Here is a 21686-nt window from a genome sequence, read left to right as displayed (position 1 = left end):
ATGAAATGTGTTTGCTACTACGTAAAGTAGATTATTTCTTTTAGGATACACCAGCCTACTGATGCAACCCTGCAGAACAATGCAGATTCTGCACTCTGTGTGTGTGTGTGTGTGTGTGTGTGTGTGTGTGTGTTTGGGGGCAAGGAGCTGGAAGTGCACATAGAAATGCACACTTCCATAGCACAGAGCATGCCTTCACATTCGCTCCTCTGACCTTTACACCAGAAGCATAAGAATGACCCCTGGTCCACTGGCCCTGAAGCATGGTTGCTCCTAATCTGGATGCTGGATGATGGAGCTGTCCTTCAGCCTGGCCAGTTGGCAGCTGTCTGGGTAGCCCCACGTATCCTAACTTTTTCCTGGAGTGGCTTCCTCCTGCCTGATCCCTCATCCTCTGGCATGGCATTTTCTCCATGACAGTCTGCCCCTGAACTGCCCTCGCTGCTGCTTTGGTAAAGACTTGCAAGAAAAGAGAGTAACAGCCGCTGGCGAACCCGGTTTGTGCAGGCAGCACCAGCGATGGATGAGAGCTCTCCCAGGCTGGAAGAAGACTGGAGAAAAGGACTTCAGCGAGAAGCAGGCTGGCAGGTAAGCCATGTCCTCAATCCAGACGGGACCCCAATCTCTCTCAATTCTTTTAGCCTCAAGTCTTAGGAATACACACAAGTCTATTTGCAGAACTGTATTATCTGCAGACATATCCATTTGGGACAAGTCATCATTAGTTTCCGTGTCTTTGAAAAACCATGCAAATAAGACTCCAAATGAATTTACTGTGGATTTTCAAGCAAGCTAATAGGGTTATACAAATCTATAGATGTTGCTAAATTTATACTTCCTTAATAAAGGCCCTTGAATTAGCAAGTTGCAGGTGTATATCAAAAGGAAACGTGCAGATTTGGTTTGTATGAGTACAAGTTCATTGCAATATAAAAATTTAATACAACACCTGTCATCAGACTTACTTTACAGTGTTAGAGCAGCTTGGAATAAGGGGCTTGGTTTTAACCTATTTTAATGAGGTGACCATTCTTTTAATGCAGCCCGCGTTCCTCCCTTATTTATGCTGAACTCATAATAGGTAGGAACTCGGTGGTATGCAGAGAGTTCAAGCTAAAGAATTCATTTTGGCGTAGAGGCAGTTTTCATTAAAATATGCAAAGTAGTAATGTTTATACGTTACAATACCTATTTCAAATTAGCAAAATTATATGCTGCTGTCTCGTAAGCTGCCAACTGAAATCCCTTCCTAAATCCTGTTGAATGGCTTTGATTACTCTTCTTCACATTACACATTACACACCTCTAATGCATATTTTTATGCCTCCACTCCATTGCCATTTAATTAGACAACAATATTGAAAAGCAGTGCCAGGGCTTGTTGTTTCTCCTTCTCCTTCTCCTTCTCCTTCTCCTTCTCCTTCTTCTTCTAATGCCTTCTAGAAAATGAGCCCTTCTGATGGGTGGTCTTGGCTAAAGTGAAACAATGATTTCCATTTTGTCTCTAGCAGAAAGTTTCATATAAAGATGGTGGTTCAGAAGGAGTAGATTTTCATCATCGCTTTAAAAAAAAATAATTCTCTCCTTTTTTTAAAAGAGAGGGACTTTTCATAAGATTTCTTCTCTCTCCAGCGATAGAATTTGAGTGAAATGTACTACTGGTATTGACAGGTGTGTTTTGTTCTCTGCAATGTGATGTTAAGTAAAGAGCTTCAGAAAAATCTCCTCTACCCTGGCATGAAATTGGAGTCTTTCTGCTTTGGGTGGGGGAATTATTTAGAAAGTAGGGAGGGATACAGAATAAAATCCCTGCATGCTAATTTGAGAATGACACGTGAGTAGTCTCTAGGGGTCCAAACAAATATTAAGATATCTTATGGTATGCTAATGTGACTTTTAGATTTTTGTCTTTTGTTTATGTTTTCCTTTAGAAAGTTGGCATCTTCTATATAATCTTCATTTCAAAGAAGAGTGAAGGGAGGAAGGATGTGAGGAGATGACTCAGACATCTCTGTGGATAAAATATTTAAACTAGAAACACCAAGTCCAAATGTTTATGTAAAATTGCACGTGTCCTGTCACGGTTAGCATCTCAGGGACCTTTAGCTCATTCATTTCCCAAAAGGCACATAATGAAAATATTCTCTGTGCTACTGGCCTCTAAGGACATGATCCTTTGCAGCCGGCTGACCCCTGTCACTTCCATGCTGACAACCAAGGCTCCCCATTATAGCTAGCGGAGGGCACCCTAGGCCCTGCTGTGGACTCCCTGACACTTGGCACAGCAAGGCAGTGGGTGGAAAGGACATCTCCAGGTGTTGCTACAGTGTCACCTGCTTCTGCCTCCCCTCCCTTCCCCCCATGAGTTCTGCCCACTCTTCCCTCTCTTCAGTCATCTGTGTTGCTATGCTGGCTCCCCATGTGCACAGAGTCACCCACTTGAGTTGACACAAAGGCCCGTGTGCTGAGAGTGACTTCTTTTATCCATCCATGATAGTCATGGAGATGGGGGAAGTAAAAGGCATTTGAAATTCAATTGCGACAGATGCTAGGCTTTCCTGTAGCCAAATACTACATTTCCTGCCAGAACTGATCTGGTGCTTCCTACCTGCCTAGCACTCACCGGACACAGCACTACGGGGTCTGAGTTTGGCCACACAGAGCCCAGGCCTCATAGGCCGTCTGGAAGGCAGACACTATTGCCTACATTTTACTGATGGAGAAATGAAGGCTGGTCGTGAAGCCACGTAACCTGCTCAAAGCCAACCAGGGTTCTTGTTCAGGCCTGCTTGACTCCAGGGCGTGGGCTCTTCCACTTTTGTAACTGGGCCTTCTGAGTAGAATTTCGTCTCATTTTTTATCTCATGGAATAATAGCTTGCAAGCAGCTGTGACGTGGGCAGGCAGGAAGCGGGCGGGAGGCCGGGAAAAAGCATGATGATCTTCTAATGGAATAATCAATCTCTGAATCATTAAGACTTTAATAAAATGTTTTTGATAGTTTATCTTTTTAACCCTCGCTCTATGCCAGGCTCTAAACAAAACTTAAAATTTCTTCCGAGTTCTCTGGCAGATATTTTTTGTTCCCATTGTCCAGATGGGGAAACTGAGGCTCGGTGGTGTCAAGGAACATGTGCAAGGTCACATGACCACTGAGATGCTGAAAGGGGCATGGACCCATTCGGCCTGATCCTGGAGTCTGTGCTCTCGTTCAGCAGGCTCTGAGTATATTTTATGTTATTTTTTGACCATACACATTTTAACTCTCTCCACTCATAATGACGTGATGACATTTGTCCTTGAAAAGTTCCCCTGATTGTCCTCATTTAAAATTTTTTTTTTTTTAGTAAATTGGGAGTTGGGAAAAATGCCTTGCTTGCTTACTTCTTCTTCAAGACGTAGTGGTGTCCAGGTCACTGCTTGTATCTCTTCTAGAGACGCTCTGGAGCACAGAGGGTAGTGGCTTATGCCTCTAGGTAACCCTGTGCCCATGGCAAACTCCTCAATCCAGGTGTCACTTCTTCACTTGTAAATGGAGGTGACTCTGCCTGGGTGAGCCCTGATAATGCTTCATTGATCTGGGCGATTTTCAGCTGGAAAACACGGAAGGGCTGAGGACTCATTTCTGGCTAGTGTTTTATCTTGGGCTGGTTCCTTTGATTTATTTTAGTTTAGTTTTTGAACTAGGGTCTCACTGTGTTGCCCAGGCTAGCCTTGAACTGTTGGGATCAAACGACCCTGCCACCTCAGCCTCCCAAGGAGCTGGTACTCTAGGTGTGCGTCACCGCCACTGGCTTTAAAATAATCCATGTCACCACTGTGTGGCCATTTTGAACTCATCTATCAATACTGTCTATGTGTGCCTGTCTCCCCACAGGAAGATAAATTCCTCAAGGGCAGAGGTGCATCACAGACCTGGCACTGATAAACCTTGGATGAATGTTTGCTGAGCAGAATGGAATTGCATATTTGATCTGTAAGAAGTGCTGGCAGGCTCTGGCCCTGAGGCCTTGGTTTTGCAATTGAAAAGGGAGGATAAGTAGCTCCCCAAGTTCCAGGCTCTGCAGAGGGCAGCAGGGACTATGGTCTCTTAGTTTGGTCTTCCTTCTCTTCCCTGTTCCGCTTGGATATAAATTCCTTCCTGTGCCTCCACTTTCTCATCTGTGAAATCAGAAGTAGAGTATTTGTGTCTGTTTAGATATCTCTCCTTACTACAATACCTCTCTCTGGACAGGTGATAAGGCATGTCCAGGAAATCATGCCAGTCTTCTGGGTTCTAGCCTTGGTGTCCCCAGTTACCCACCGTAGAACATGGGTAATGTTTTAAAGCCTCTCTGTCCCTTGGTTTTCTTACCTATAGAGTGGGGATGGGTATAGCAGCTATTCAATATGAGATTTGTTGGGGTGATTTTATGAATTAATTTGTGGAAAGTGTTCAGGAGAGTATTTTAATATGTACTGTTTGGCGCCCATCATGACATTGTGTCAGCAAGTATCTCCCACTTATCTATTTCATGGGATCAGGAGGTCGTGTTTTTTGAGCACCTACTATGTGCAAAGTATATCTGTCCTCTCAAGGATGAGAAAGCCTGGGAGGCATTGCCCTTCCAGGGGGGAAACACAATGAATGGTAGAATTGGGGAGAATCCTGTATCCCAGGAGCACTGATATTGGCCTCCAGGCTGGTCTTGGGAAGTGCTTAGAGGAGGTAATACTAATTTTCAAAAAGAAGTTAAGAAGTTTCAAAAAGAAGTTAAGTCAGACAAAGAACCTGGATGATGCTTAAGTCCAAGGGAGAGAACATGTTAGAGACAGAAGGGAGAAGAGCAGTGGCACATGTGTTGAAGAAACAGCCAGGTATCCTGCGGTGGCCATTCAGAGTGAGGCCGGGGTGGTGGTGATAAGTTTAAAGAAACAGGCAGGAGACAAGTCCTGCAGGGCCAGACCAAAGAGCTCAGCCTGGCAGAGGAGAGTCAGAAATGGGTTTTAACCAGAGACGGGACATAGGAATCAAACTTGTCTTCTGGAAAGATTATTCCAGCTTCAGTGTGGAGGATAAATTGGGATACAACAAGACTAGAGGCAAGAAATCCAGTTAGGCTGCTTCATGACTCCAAGTGAGGGCTGGGTGGAGTATGGAAACAAGATGGAGGCAAAGGAGTGGGTTCCAGAAGTATCTAGAACATACCGGGCTCTCTTGGTGATTGCATGGAAGAGGGTGTAGGAGTAGTCAAAGGATTTCTAGGTTTCTCTTTAGCATGACCAGCTGGAGATGGGTGCCACCATCAGAGAAAAGATCATTGGAGGAAATGTGCTATAGGAACTCAAGATGGGGTGGGTCATAACCAACCAAATAGCAAAAGAGAGTTGTAATAAATGACACTAATGTACAGCATGTTATACTCAGACGATGAACAAAGCCCTGTGAAGACTCAGAGAAAGTAATATCAAAAATTTTGTTTCCTGTGCCAAGAGTGGTTCCAAACTCTTTCCCTACATTAACTCCTCCCCATCTGTGAAGTAGAGATGCTGCTTCTTTCCCCATTTTGCTGAAGAGACAATTTCATAGAAAGTAAGGACACTTAACTAATATGTAGGACTGGACCCAAGCTGCCTGGATCGAGAGCTTATAACCTCACTAGGATTATGTCCATCCCCTTGGAGTTTGGGGACAGAGGAGGAGACATGTGAGGCCGATCTTTCAGGAAAAACAGAATTTTGCAAGCAGGGAAAATCTGAATTAGAAGGCAGGCTGGTGGATAGTGTCTCTTCAAGGCAGATAGAATAGGCTCTTTTTTCCCAGGTATCCCAAGACTCCTGGAGCAGCTGAGCTTCTCGAGGTGTGGCCAGCCATTTCCACAGTTCCCAGCAGCTGTGAGGGAGGCCCCTCGCAAGACTAGCCAGGGCCAACAGGTCTGTGCGCAGCACAGGTATACCAGAAATGAACGAACTGGAAACAGGGGCTGAGTTGGACATCTATGGGTCCTCAGGGAAGTCCCTCACCACTCTGAGCTATTTCCTCCTCTCTAAGATGAGAAGAAAAAATATCCCTCTGCTAGGCAAGAATTCAATTAAGTAATGAGTGTTTGAAAGAAACTTTGCCTACTGTAGAAATTCGACCCATGTAAGGTTTTAGTGCTATCAACCAAAAATAAAGCAGAGTCCTATTTTGAAATGATAACATATATAAAAAGAGTGTTCTGTATTCTCGACCTTCCTTCCCAATCCCATTACCATTTTGTGTTTCCGTGTTCATGGGGAAAGGAAGATAAGGTTGGGTGCTGCTTCCTGTTCTTAGGGAAGGAGTGTTTCCGCCATGTTGGAAGTGCTTTCTCTTGGGCACTGAGAGTGGTTCATGTTCTGAGTTGGCTTCATGTTCATCAACATCTGCTTCAAGATTCTGCCAGCCACGAGTGAGTAAATGGTGACGATGGCCCAAATCAGCACCGCAGGAACTTCAGATCAAGTGTGTAACGGAGCCCGCAGGGTTGACCTGAGTGTAGAAGCGGCAGGAGTCGACATTGATCAGGGAACAAGTCCTGTTCTTCATCCATTGTTACATTTCTGGCACAATGATATCTTCTGAGAAGGCCCCTTGTCTTATGGCTCGTTGTCACTTTTTTTATTGTTGCCTGTAAGTGCGGGACCCAATCCTTCATTTATTCATTCATGGCTCAGGGAAGGTGAAGTATTTGATATATGTCTTCGATTCAAATATTATAGATTCATAAGACTGGGAGAGACCTTGGGATTGTTTGCTTCATCCCACATGTTCCTCACTCTGAGCAGATGCAAGTCCACAAGCTGAAGATGGATCACCTCATATCGCCTCTCTCCATAACTCATGGCTGGGCCTAACAAACGATTCTTAGGCTAGGGAAATGTTTCCTCGTGGAGGATTTTAACTGCGCCCATTGTGGCTGGGAACTGGTTCGGCTCCTTCATCCTCCCTGGAGGTGGAGAAAAACAGCTCAGTCACTGTCCTCAGCAATCAGCCTTCCTGGCCTTAAAGATCATTATGAAACCAGTCTTCAGTTTTTGCTTCTCAAGGCTGAGCAGCCTAAACCCGTAGGTGTAATTCTTCATTTCCATCTTCTCGATTTTCTTTGAACCTTTTCCAAATCTTCCCATTGCCCCTACCTTCTCTAGCTGGGAACTTTTCAGGAGGATGGACCCGGGGCTCACAGCCCACCGTGAGCTGCTCATTCATTTAATGTTAATACTCATTTACTGAGCTCCACATTTTATATACTAGAGCTCTGGGCTGCTCCTTGCGGGACCATGGACAGGTGAAGGACAGCAAAGCATAGCAGTTCAAAGCCTGAATGTCACGGGTTACTCATTGACTGCTGAGTTGGAAGTATATTACTGAAGCTCCTGGAGGTATATTACTAAAGCTCGCTGTGTCTCAGTTCTCTTATGGGCACAGGGACGATAGTCCCTGTCTCATAGAGGTGTAGGAGTAATAAATAAGCACACCTAACACTTTGGAAGAGTGGTTGGCATGTAGTTATGGTCATGTAACTCTTTAACAAATAGAATAAAAATGAAATAAGATGCAGGCTCTGACCTTGAGTTGTACCCATTCTACTTGGAAGGATAAACTAATAAATGGCTAATGAACAAGTAATTATAATTTAGCACATTAAGGGTTTTAATAGCCGTAGAAGTGTGTGGGAAGCTCAGAGATCCAAGAGAAAGAATGCCTGGGGGAATCAAGATGGCCTCGGGTGGGGAAGGTGGACCATTTGAGGTACTTCTTGGACTCAGGTTGCATTGACTCAAGGACTGTCAGGGGCCTGAGATGACATCTCACTGTGCATTTTCACCCTGAAAAGGGCTGCCTTGGCCCTTAGGGGACAGAACAAGGGCTTCTAAGCTGGTGAGATGGTCCAAAAGCATTCTGGGCAGAGAGAACCTTGCAGGCAAAGACCTGGAGAAGGAAACGTGTGACATGTGTTTGAAGAACAATGAGTGGCTGATTGTGTTGTGGTGGGGACGGGAGGTGGCATCAGACTATGAAGGGAACTTGCTGAACTATTTGCCTGTCCCTAACTAGTCCATACATGTAGGTTTAAGTCTGTAGTTGTACATCACTAGAGAGGCGGCCAAAGCATTTGATATTTCCCCTCTAGAGGGTGAGCCCCCCATGAAAACCTGCAATCCAAAATGCTCCGGAATCCACAATTTTTTGAAACCACAATGTACAATTTTTTTTCTGTGAAGCATTATTAAAAATATTGTGCTGGGCACCGTGGCACTCACCTGTAATCTCAGCGGCGAGCACTACTATTCAAAGAGGATCAAAAGTTCAAAGACAGCCTCAGCAACTTAGCAAGGCCCTAAGCAACTTAGTGAGACCCCACTCAAAATTTAAAAAAAAAATAAAAGGGCTGAGGATGTGACTCAGTGATTAAGCATCCCTGAGTTCAAGGTCTGGTGATATATATATATATATATCTCATATCGTATACATATGCGAGAGAGTATAAAATTACCTCCAGCCTATGTCATAAGGTATATATGAAAAATAAATAAATTTAACATTTAGGCTTGGGTTTCATCCCCAAGATATCTTATTGTGTACATGAAAATATTCTAAAATCCAAAACAAACACCCAACTCCAAAACATTCCTGATCCCAAGCATTTTAGATTAAGAACATATATCTGCAGTAGTTTTGTTTCTGTCTGGACCAGAGCTCTGGGTCAATCCTGGAGGCCAGAACTCGAATTGCATTCTTTTGCCTATTTCTTTGGGGACTGAAAGCGATTCCAGGGTCAGAGTGGACTTGAGCCACCACGTGCCTTGAGATGGAGTCTGCCATGTGTAACCCTTGTTCTCACCCCCTGGAACACCCAGTTGTGCCCATGCATGAATGAACACATGCAAATCAACCATCCAGGGATTTTACACTTTTCCAATGTGACTCCATTTCGGTTACGTCTGAGGACAGGAACAATTTTGTGTCAAACCCAAGCAGTCCCTCTGAGAGCTCATTGCTCCCTGTGGCATCTTTGCCTGTCACGTTCCGCTTTTATCTCTCTGTGTGCCTCTTTTTTGGCTTTCAGCTCTGCCTGCTTCCTGTGAACCTTGGGCGGGTCCGAGGCCTACCCTCTCCTGGCTTTCCCAAGCATCAACTCGCCGAGGCCACAATCCTTGGTGGTGATGTCTAAGGAACATCCGAGATGTGGAAGGCTGATTTTAAGAGAAGGTGGAGGAGAAAAGGCAGCTCTCGAGTATCTAAGGAGACAGATATGTTTTACATCAAATTCCCCTGTTGAAAAAAAATGTCAGAAGAAGTGAGAAATACTCAAATTGTAGCAGCTGGTTGAATGTGGCGATTCTCTCACTTAGGGCAAAAGAGCTGCAGTTTTCTATCTAATTCACTACTCAATCATTCCATGGCCCCTGTCTCAAGCTCAATTTAAGCCCAGTCCCCAGTACACAGAGCCACTATACAGTGTAAAAAGAAATGACTGGCCAAAGGGACTGAGGGGAAACAGGAGCCACGTGGTGACTCAAAGCCTGAGTTACCAAGTCATCCTGGGACCACGTGGCATCCCTCTCCAGCGCGCTCATGAAGTCCATGTAAATAGGTCATTCCTCCTTTAGCCTTTAAATTCTGATTATCACCACCTGATAGGAGACTGTGATCTTTTAAAATGCTCACCACATATATTGGGGAAACAGACAAATGTGCCCGGCAATCAGGGGCAGAGCCTGGACTGAAAGCAGGCTGCCTCAAGGGCTTTGAATTGAAATGGAAACCGGCTGGCTCTCTGCAGAACTCTATTACTGTTGCTGACTGTTTGTCTTTTTCAGAGGAGTTCGGGTGAGCAATAAATATGACTGCTCTTTAGGGAGTGTGCCGAAAACTGTTGGATCTTTCCTTACACATGTCAAGAGTATTTCGGTTTTCAAAAGCCCTTTTCCATTTATAATCCTTTTCCAAACTCATGGATGCCCTACAAAGGAAATGGCAGCAATGTTATTAGTACCAGTCATCAAATGAACAGAGAGGTGGTAGGTTAAAAGCCTGGCCTGGCAGGGCCAGGATTAGAATCTGGGTACGAGGCAATCCTGTGCTATTTTGCTCAGATTGAGCTGCCTCTCTGTTCACTGGTCAAGGGTAAGTTTTTCCTAAAGGTTGTACAAAATTAGGTTCTTACACAAATACCTAATCAGCTTCAATCAATTGTCCCCCTCTTAAAAGAGTGGCATTTAAAGTTAAAAAATTCTATGTAATTATTTCTAAGGAACAGCTTCTCCTACCAACCCCAACAAAGAAATTGTTGGTGGAAAAGCAAGATGTTCATGCTTCCTGAGCTGATCATAATGCTTGGGGCCTGGGCTTCTTACAGCGGTGGGAGTCCAACAGGGCTATTACACAGTCAGTAATCCGGGCATATGCTGCAGAAATACATAATTTTGTGTAACACTCTAAAAGACTTTATTTTTAGCATTGCTGGATTCCTTCCCCCTCCACACACACACACTGGAAAAGGAGGCACACCATCTTTCCCGTCTCAGCAGAGACATGACTTAAACAGCACAAATCACCTTAACCTCACTCTTTATGTAAATATTCATGAAACAAAGATCTGAACTAATGACACCCAAATATTTTCATGAGAAAATCTGGAAACTGAAGTGGTCAGGTGGTTAGATGATACAGCTTTATTTTTTTGTGGGGATAATATTAAAATTCTTAGATGCATTTTTTTTTTTTTTTTTTTTTTGGTTTATAATTGATCTTGAACTGTGGGCCAGCATCTTATGTTGTACTTTTCTTGCATCATTAATCTATGCTTTGTGTCTAGGTTGTGTTTGCTTAGAATCAACCTTCTCTTCTCTCTCTCATCTCCTTTCTCAATTCAAGCAATCAATCAAACAAACAAAAGATCCAACAGAAACAAGAAACACACAAAAACCCTCACAGTCATCTTTAAAAACTCCTGTCACCAATGCATAGGACATTGAAATACTAAAATATACTATTTATGAATCTGAGCTCTGGAGGAAAACCAACGAGGATTTAACTCTGCCATTGACTGATTGGGCCACTTTCAATATACTCCCAAAACTAAAGCTTCAATTTCCTTATCTTTAGAATGGGATCACAATTTTATATTTTTCTTGGAACCATTGTAAGAATTACAGGAAATAACAGTTCTGACTCTCTTGGCAGAATGATTAATATCCAGAAAGCACTTGGTAAGATCAGTAATTATCATTCTCATTATGAAGGTGTTTTCATTAAGATCAGGGTCGGGACAGTGTTGTCCACAATACTGCTCCTGCTAACCAGCTACTATATGGGGAAGATACAGAAAAGAGGAGATGAAAATTTTCATATCATCAGGTGGAATCATAGGTTCCATAGGGAAGCAAAGATACTTAGAAAAACTGAAAAATTATTAGAAATAGTGATAATTGTGTTAGTTGATTTAATATAAAATAGATACATGTGAAAATCAATACCTTTCTGATATAGTGGTGATAACCAGTTAGATTATATGCAAGTAAAATTCATTCAGAATAGCATCAACATATCAAATGTCCAGGAGTAAACTTACTGAGAAATGATGCAGATGCTATACGAGGAAAACAATAAAACCAAGCAGGAGATGTAAAAGAGGACCTGTGTGTATGGAAAAGGTGTCGTGGTCCTAGAAGGGAGGAAGGCATACTGTCAGCTCCTTAGTGTTTCTCAAATGAATGTGCATATTTAATGTAATTCTAATCGAAATCATGTTGCTCCTGTTGTTTCCTGGAAATTTGACCAAGTATTCCAAAGTTCATCTTGAATAATAAATAGAGTAGAAGAGCTAGGGGGAAAAAAAAAAAAGAAAGAGAGGAAGAAACAGCAACCTGGTTGATACTATAAAGTTCTATAGCAGTAATGATAGTCAAAATAGGATGTTTTGGAGTGAGAATCAACAGATCAATGGGGTCCAAATACCCCAGAACACAGACTTTGTGAATGATGAGAGTTTAGAACATGGTCACAGTTACATTACATATTAGTTAAAGGACAGAAAAATTCTGCAGTCAGTGGTTCAGAGTCTCCTGGCTAAGTGACGGGGAGAAAAGATACCAACTGCACTTCAGAGGATAAACAATAACATGGAGAGAATTCAAAGCTTTTTTTCAAGAAGGAGAACATCTAGAATAACATGTATCTGGTCATGGGATATGCTTCTAAGCATAAAGGAAAAGGGTGATAATTTAGATTATATCCAAGTGTGAAAATTATTTATCTGAGAAATTTCAGAAACAAACAATGAAACCCAACAAATAAAAACATGGGAAATGGTTTTGGAAAACTTGGCTAAAATGTATCTTTAACAGATGAAAAGTTCATACAAATAAGAAATAACCCAACCTCCCATTAGAGAAAGAAGACGAGCCTGGTTCATGGCAACTGGCAGGAGTTAAATGTGAACAGTAAATGCATGAAAAAATGTAGTGACATTTAAAACAATAACGAGACATCAATGGTGGAGATCTTGGAGAGTCAGTGCCGCTGGTGATTATGGGATGCATCCCATAGCTATTGCGTCTTTTCTTTTTTTTGGAAGGGGGAAACCAATAGTTTTTTAAAAAATGACAATATTATTCCAGAAATAGATCTGGAGGAAATTATCAAAGACAAAACTTTCTGTAAAAAGATGTTTATTTTGATATTGTTTATAGTAATAAAATATTGGCTCAGCCTACATTTCCAGTCACAGGTTAACAGTCAGACACAATGAGGTATACATTAAAAAGATCCAAGTATCCATCAAAAAAAAATTTCTAGCTTATTTTGAGAGGTAAGAGATTATATTGCGTTGGTGATACTTAGCTTATAATGCACCAGTTTTTGATACTTAGTGTGTGGGGGGAGCTTTTGAGATAAAACTAAGTGAAAAAAAGCAGAGGTGTTGGTTTGGGTTATATATGGCATCTTAAACCCTAGGAAAAGACAGCAAAGACATAAAAAAAAAGAAGGTTTAAACCTCAAAGGACAAAGAAAATGAAAGAGGAGATGACATTGGTGAAGAACTGTCAGCTACATTTTGAAAGCTCAAAAGAGAATAAACAAATGGTAACTGACTTGGCACGGCATTAAAATAATAGTGAAATTTAAGCTGGTAGTGGGAGAAATCTACAGAAAGTACTGCCAGGTTCTGGAAACGCTCAGGAGGTGGAGGGGCCAGGTGTCTTGGAAGGCGAAGCATGCAGAGTTCAACACAGGAGAGCAGGTCACAAAAGGAGCAAGTTGATGAGACCCCCATCCCCCACGGGGCAAGGCATGAGGTCCCTCATCTAATGAAGAGGAGCTGGAGATTAGGCACTGCACAGGGACAGGTAACATGCAGGTCCAAGTGAACGTCTGTAGTCTCCACAGTGAGACCCTATTTGCTCTCCTCTCTTCCAAAGCTGACAGCTGGCCTCACACTTGCTAGGGACAAGAGCAAAGAACTCCTTTCTGAAGAATCTGACCAGTCCAAGCACGGCCTCTGGAGTGAGGCCCGCCATCCCTTGCTGCCCGCCTCACTATGCTCCTGGGACTTCTGGTCAGCCTTGATGTTTCACTCTGAAACAGAGCAGATGATGGGATATTCCTGGAAGGTCTCTAATAGGAGAGAGTGAGAGAGACCAAAGCAGAAATAAGAACTACCCAGAGGAGCTCTGGACATGCAGGACAGATGAAAATATAAAAAAAAATCTCCAGCTTATTTTGAGAGGGAAGAGATTATATTGCATTGGTGATACAAGAACAAGCCACTAGAGAAAGGAACAGGCAGAAAAATCAGAAGGAATTCAGAAATTAAACATCCAAAGGCAGAAATTAAACCTAATGAAGCAAGTGGAAAATTAATTTGTTAAGAATCTCTGCAAAAAATAGGAATAGAAAACCTTTTTAAAAATCTGCAGAACAGCCCAGGAAGTCCAACATTTCAAACAATAGGCATTTCAGGAAGAGATACCAGATAAAATGGGAGGAAGGGAACGATTAAAGAAATAATACAAGAGAATTCCCTTGACATGGGAGATGTACAGATAGATCTTCAGGGTCAGCATAATGAGTGTATAGTGAATGGAACACACACACACGGGCACAACACACTCCTGGACACGTCATTGAAGAATTTCAGAACATGCTAAAAAATTTCAGAAAGAAAAAAAAGTTTCCATCCAAAAGATTTGAAAATCATTGGAAAAACACTGCTTGAAGCCCAAGAAAATACAACACTGTATTCAAAATTGCAATTGACTCTCAGTCTAGAAGTCAATGTCGTGTCACTGCCTCCCATTACCACGAGAATTAAAAACAGAAGCTGTTTCATGGAACTAAATAAGATAACAAGTGTAAAGTTGATCAGATTTTGGAATAGAATAAGGCATTTTTATAGATGTAAGTTCTTTACACGTTTTTCAGAAAGCTACTAAAGGATGTATGTCATAAAAATAAGAGTAAACCAGTAAAAGAGGAAAACACAAGATCCAGGAAATAGAAGGTCCAAATAAAAAATAGGCCAAAGATATTGCTAGTATGATCCAAACGGAGCTCCTAGATGTTAGCTCTGAAGGATGCCTGGAGAGAAATCAGTGCAGATCAGAGCAGAAGGATTAAGGGCTCCTGGAGACATCTGTCTCCTGGTGAGGAGAAAAGGAACGAATCTGTTGTCTGATGTGTTTGCATATATTCAAAGGAATTTTTCAACCTGGCAAGAGTTTGGCATAGGATGAAAAACAAAATTATATACATAAATGAAAAAAGAAAAAGGAGAAGATAATTAATAAATCCAGAGAACACTAAATAATATTTTTGAAAAAAAATTAATTATGACCAACTATATAAGTGAGCAGTAAATGAAATTTAAATAGTTAAAATAATAACACAAACATTGAATATTTATTTAATTAAAAACTATAAAATAATTGCATTGGGAGGATGTGAGAAGGGGTAATGGCCGTGTAAAGAGGGCATGTACCTACCCCTCCTCTCCACATTTAACACTCAGTGGATAACATCGGATACAACAATCTGTGAATGGGCTATTAAATTTGCAAACAAGGAAACAAGCATGGGGTTAAAGGATCTGTTCAAAGTTTCAAAGAAAACCCACGGTAGAGCCACAACTAGATCCTAGCTGAAAGGTCCCCAAGGCTTGGTACTGAGCTATGGCAGAGAGGTCAGCCAAGATACACCTCTGCCTTTCTCCTGCTCTTCCCATATCTTCAGGCTGGATGGCTCAATACAAGTTCCCTTCTCAATCAACCAGCACTTGAATTAAGATAGGTAACCAGTAGTTTTCATTGTATTCCATGTGGGTTTTGTCCTAAGGACTCTCAAGGAAAGTCTTTAGCAAGAGTAAGCAGAATGCATGTATGGATTGTGACTCGTGTGGGCTGGCTTGGTTCTTACTCTGGGTCTTGGTCTGAAGGTGACTCTTCCCCTGCTGAGCTGTCTGAATCTGGGAAAGCTACTTCATCTATCCCAAGCTTTGGTTTTCTCATCTATAAGATGGAATTTAAAATAGTAGGCATCTCACAGGATTAAATAAGATAATGAATGTTGGGCACTGTCTAGATTATGGAGGAGCTGGACTTGTTAATGATCATGGTGGACCGGAAGTGTAGTTGCGGGGTAGAAAACAGGGAGAACAGTTGGTCCCAGTATCCTACTACAACTATTGAGCCCTTTGAACATATATATATATATATATAAATAATCTTATCATTTTATTACTGGCTGTTGGAGACTATGCTATAAATATCTTAGAGGGACATTAAGATATGCAGAGAAACTAGTCCAAATGAATGGGACCATTTCCAGGTCTCATGCTGTCACTGAGCACTGGTGTCAGGGTTAGAGCCTGCTGCGAGTGGTATTGAACAGTCGAGGCAGAACTCCTCTCAGCAACATTGCAAGGCTTGTTATCTCTTGTAGCTACCCACAGAATACTTCTCCATGGGATATCTCGAAATAAGAAATCTGGTTTGAGAATTATTTGAAAATTTCATGAGTGTAGTTCTGAGAAGTCACTAAGCAAAAGTGGGTTGCTTGGCTTTGACCTCTTGCCTTTACCAGGTGACCCTGGTAGAGACCACTGCCAACCATGTATTTTCACAAGAATGGACCTTGGTCTATCCTGTAAAACCTTTACTGCAATTTTCTTGTTTTTAAGAAATGCAACTCTTATGACACAGAGTATTTTCCAAACCTGATGTATTATTCGATGACAAGTCTTGTTCTCTGATAGATGAGGTGGAGATGGGCTCGGGGAAACTTGAAGGTTTCTGCAGAGGGCAGAAATTATTCTGCCCCTCTAGGGAAATGATGTATTTCTCTCCATCACTGGGCACTGCTACTTAGCCCCTGAGACTTGAAGGGAAGGCAGGATGTGCTGGGGGCTCAAGCAAGTGTCCCTGGAGCAAGAAGCTAGAATCCTGGAGGGTAGACACGGGGAGTTTTTCCATCCTTCTGCTTTTAGGAAAAGCACCCTGTGCCCCTTAGGAAAGGTGGGAACTTCCCATTCATTGTACTGTTATCATCCTCATGGTTCAAAGGACAGGTGTCTCTGTGCGGAGGTAGGGATGTATGAAACACAGAGGCAGATGCTTAAGGGCTAAAGCATGCAATTATTAGCATCCTACTGTGCTGGGCAAAACTGTCAATCAGCAAGACCTACACAGGGAAAAGCCTCCACCCCAAATTTCAGAGACTTATCTGAGGAGATAAAAGGGCACGTTTGATTTCACTGTAGGAAACGAAATCTCACCAGGATGCCAGAAGGAACATGTGGGGGAACTAACTTCCGTGGAGAAAAGTGACATAAAGAAGAAAATAAAGTGTTCTGCTTATCGAATCATCATGTTGATGAAATTCATGCAATTCTATTAGTAACTGAACTTGACATAATTTTATTGGCTAACTATATTTTTAAAAAGTTGTGAACAAAATTAAACAATTCNAATGGAACACACACACACGGGCACAACACACTCCTGGACACGTCATTGAAGAATTTCAGAACATGCTAAAAAATTTCAGAAAGAAAAAAAAGTTCTGCATCAGGGAATGAGGAAACAACAATGGAGGTAACGAGTTGCTCAAGAGTGTGTGGCTGTTTACTGCTGATTCTCATGGCAAACTTGTAAACATGTTCATACAGTAATCCCCATTGACAGCCAAGGGAAGGGAAAGATGGGAAGTTGCTTCTCCATCAACGTCCAGGCTCACCGTGGTAGTAGGAGGTAACACCGTCTCCACCTTTCTGTCCTCAAAGGTCATCCTTTTCTTTCCCTCATGTTAGAGGAATGCTAATTCCTTTCTCTTCCAGTGTCTGGGAACCTCCCTTCTAGTGTTTACTGGGTCAATCCACTTTTCCTCCTGGTAATGACTTGCTTTGATGGAATCTGCATGGGTAAAGAGGACTGTGGTACCCAGACCCAGGCCTGTCCATTTCTGTCTGTCACTCACTGGACAGAGCCCACCCAGAGCCTTCAGGGGTCCACAGATACCCTGTGCTCTTCCTGCCCTCTTTCCTTCCCCTCCACATGTACCCACATGTTCCACTCTGATACCCACATCCTGGTAACCATTCTTCCTGAATGCCTAGAAGGAAGAGAGGCCCGGAGCTAGTCAGGAGCCCAAACTGTTCCAAATCCTGGTTCTACCATCAGTAACTGTTCTACACTTGGTAATTTTTAATTTACCTGCCTTCTTCGAGTTAACTTCTGTGTTTCTCAATAACAATAATAATAGTAAATGCACTGAAGGGCTGCCAAAATAATAAGAAAAATCACATCCTTGCCATCACCACTACCACCATCTCCCCCCCACCACCACCATCGACATACCACTGACATCTACAAGAGTGTGCGCGTAGTAGGTGCTCTTTTTGCCTGAGATTGGTTTCAGCTATTGGAAGCTTGATTTACAGGAATTGGGGTGAGTTAAGGGGTCAGGACTCAAGAGGGGGAGAGACCGTGGACATGAATTGACCCGGACAAGTTTCCATGTGCATTTTAAGGCCAGTTTAGAAATCTTTGATCATCGGTTGCACAAAGACTGTGGATTACCACTGAATGGGGTGAGAATGTACTGGGGAGACTGGCTAAGCCATTAAGAATCAAGTTTCTCTCTTTTTGTGTGTGTTTGAATTCCTGATTTTCAGATTTATAAGAGCAAGTAATTATATCACCAATTAAATGAGTGAAAAAAATCTATAAAACTAAAGAAATGCTATTCTTGTGGAATAATATATGTACATAAAATTAGAGCAATTCACAAATGCAGAATTCTAATGTTATATTTGATGGTTGCAAGTGCTAAGCCTGCGTTCATATTTCCATTACGGCTCTGTTTTCTTTCAGTTTGAGGAAATGTTTCCCTTAGCGAAAAACTCTAATGCTTTATTTTAGCCCGAAGGGATAAATCTCATGCAAGATCTGTTTTAAATGATTTTTTGAGGTTTTGAAGAAATAAAATATTTTTACTTTAATCTCATTAATTTTTTTTGTTGTTCTGGGAGGACATAAACATAAATGAACTTTAAAAGTTGAAACTTTCCACCTGCCTAGTTCCTAGTGAGGAGAGATTACTCATGAGCTGAGAACAGTTCAAAGAGAAAAATGAAAGAATCCAGGAGAGGCAGAAATGGAGCCAGGTATTGTAAGGGAGATCAGGGTCATTTAGACCCACATGTGCCCCACAGTGACTTGATAAGTCCATAAAATCAGTACGCATGTCTAAAATTCAGTAGTATATCATTGTCACTCACCAAGATATGAATTGGAAAAAAATATAAAATATCCTCTAGCTTTAATTTAAACATTTTAAAATATGAATGTGTAAGCCAGGCGTGGTGGCACATGCCTATAATCCCAGTCACTAGGGAGGCTGAGGCAGGAGGATCACAAATTCAAGGCCGGCCTCAGCAACAAAGCAAGGCCCTCAGCAACTTAGTGAGACCCTGTCTTGAAATTAAAAAAAAAAAAGTGTGTGTGTGTGTGTAAGTATGTGTATAAACACATACACATACATACACACACATTGATATGTGACCAGGGCTATGGCTCAGTGGTCAAATGCCCCTAGGTTCAATCTCTAGTACAAAAAAAAATATATAGTGTGTGTGCTTATAATATAGATTTTTTTTTTTTAGAAAAATCAAATGTTTTTGATTTGTAATAAAAATCAATGCAATAAAATGGTGTCTTGGGCCACCTCTCCCTGCTGTATGCTTTATACTTATTCCTTAGAGGCAAATGGTTTTTCTCCTTCCTGCCTTTCAGGATTCAACAATGGCAACAAGAGAAGTAAAACCTTAAATCTTAACTAATCTTTCACTTAACATGTTAAATTGTTCTAGAATGCTAAATCATTACGTAGAATTGATCAATGAGTTATTTTCCTAGAATCAGGGAAGGTGAGAATGAAAAAGTTCCTCAAGATCCAAACAAATTCACTCATATCATAAATGAAGAAACCAAAGTCCAGCCAGATCCTGTGACTTGCCCGAGTCAGTTAGTTTATGACTCCCTGTGATGTAAAACTTGGGTCCGACGCCCCATCTTCACTACCGTACTGTTTCCGGATTGTTCTGGCACAATTCAGGCACAGCTGATAATGCTTTATAAGCAAACCTTTAGAACATCAGACTATTTTAAAATGATAGTTAAGGTGAATGCACTAGGAACTATGTGTTTGCTATTCAGAGACCAGTGCAAAGTAGAGTGTACCTAGAAATATTACAATGGACCATGTAATTGACCCAGTTTGGCAGAAAAAAAGGGAAGGAACATGCAATTTGGAATAGGAAACATGAAACATTATTGATAAAGGGAGTTATGTAATATCATGAAGTGTAATTGGTAGGAGCTTTTCAATGTTAAGTTCCGTTCCTTCTTTCTATTGCTGATTGATCCCCTGGTTTGTCTTTAGACAAGGAAGAGAATATTGCTGATTCAGAGGTTATAAGAAATCATGTCAGAGTGTGGCAGAGGAAATTTGAGAGTATGAAGATTGGGGAACTAGAAATGAGAATTTGGGATATATGATATATGCAAGTGTGTGTGTGTGTGTGTGTGTGTGTGTGTGTGTGTTTTATATGGCGGTGATGGTACATTGGAGGCAAGTGTCAAGAAAGTGCCCTGACATTCTTGCAATTGTCTTTGACACAGGCCGACACATTTGAAATCTAGTCTTCAGATCACAAGGAGTTTGAATCAGGTAGCAGCTAAGCCATGTTAGGTCAGTTTCACAAACTGAAAGAAAACATAATTGGCCTAGACAAGGGGTTGGCAAAATTATTCTGTAAAGGGCCAACTAGTAAATATTTTAGCCTTGGCCAGCCATAAGGTCCCTGTCGTAATTACTCAGCTCTGCCACTGCAGCATAAAAGCAACCGTGGACCCGTGGATGACAAGGAAACCAATGAGCATGGCTGTGGCCTGACAAAACTTCATTTATGGTGACAGAAATTTGAATTGCATATAATTTTCTCATGTCACAAAATACTCTCCTTCTTTTACTATTGTTTTCAAAGCCCAGAAAAATGTAAAAACCATTCTTTTGTCATGGGCCATTCAAACTCAGGTGGTCTGCTGGATATGGCCCACAGACCATATGGGCTGGATGGATGAAAGGCTTGAATCTACCTTTTAAGGAAGGATTCTTCTGTCCCAGAAAACAGAGAAGAGTTTTCTTTCTTTCTTTTTTTTAAAAAAATTTCTCCCCAATTTTGTAGTTTCTGGAATCTAAGTACTTTCTGATTTTGCTTTGTTTTCTGTAGACCAGCAGTCTTGATATAGGACAGAGCAAGACCTGCGTGTGCTTTTCATTCTAATACCCCATTTTCCAGATGTCCTAGAAAGTACTCCTATAAATAAAGAGGGTCTTTACCTCATTGTACGGGCCAGCTGCTGAATGGGTGTTTCATCAGGATAAGGTATAGGCCATTCTAAGGATTTTTGTTGTTCTGCGCTATACTGTGCATTCTGGCTATTTCTTTGGAGATTGTGTTCCAGAGGAAGACCTTTTCATATGTCCTTTAGGTCCCAACTCCCTCCCATCCACCATAGCAGTTCTACTCTGCTAGTGCACCCAGCAGAGAGTACCCAGCTATGTTGCTCACTGTCACTGCCATCGCCCATTTGCATGTAGCACAATTCCTATTTGTAATCCTCACAATTTTGATTGGGTCTTGGCCTGGTCATTGCCAGTAATACAGTACTGATGGCATGTTTTCAAAATGGTGAGTGTCTTCCACATAAAAACTCTTTTGTAAATGGCAGAGGGAAGTCACACAGGTGGAAACTGGTGGAACTATAGCTCAAAGCCAAATTGGCTTCCAGCTGTGCTACTCTTTCTGCTCAGCCATGCAGCCCTCCTCTAGTTTAGAGTTTATAGGGCTTGGGCTCCAAAGCCACTTGTAAAGTTTGATGTGATGAGGTCAATTATTCTTAAAATTTATTGTCGGTAGAAAGTGTTTATGCATTTTATTAATGTGTTTGCTTCCTCCTAAGCTAAAGTCATTGACTCGCATGTAGGAGGACATTTCATGCCTTAGAGAGTGAAAAATGAATACCCACATTCAAATTTGTTGAGCAATTAGTTCCTCTTCCCCTCTGTTGGTCATGGGGATTTTTTACATTGTACATTAAAAGTAAATAGGTACTAAGGAA

At 41.7% G+C, this 21686-nt stretch overlaps 1 protein-coding gene across 2 annotated transcripts in view; it reads left to right on the top strand.

Annotated features, from left to right (window-relative positions):
* The window catches only part of Ppargc1a (PPARG coactivator 1 alpha), a 438089-nt gene that overhangs the window by 149548 nt on the left and 266855 nt on the right, over positions 1 to 21686 (top strand). The window contains exon 1 of one of the 2 annotated variants that reach the window (XM_048784277.1): positions 437 to 588. The exons of the other annotated variant lie outside the window; for it this stretch is intronic. Within the exon in view, the coding sequence (XP_048640234.1) occupies positions 520 to 588 (69 nt within the window). The 5' untranslated portion in view covers positions 437 to 519. Of the gene's footprint in view, positions 1 to 436; positions 589 to 21686 lie in introns of those variants that run through there. 2 annotated transcript variants of the gene reach the window in all.

The sequence above is a fragment of the Marmota marmota genome, unplaced genomic scaffold, assembly GCF_001458135.2.
Source record: "Marmota marmota marmota unplaced genomic scaffold, marMar, whole genome shotgun sequence".
Classification (NCBI taxonomy): domain Eukaryota; kingdom Metazoa; phylum Chordata; class Mammalia; order Rodentia; family Sciuridae; genus Marmota; species Marmota marmota.
This window is presented reverse-complemented; position numbering and strand designations above follow the sequence as displayed.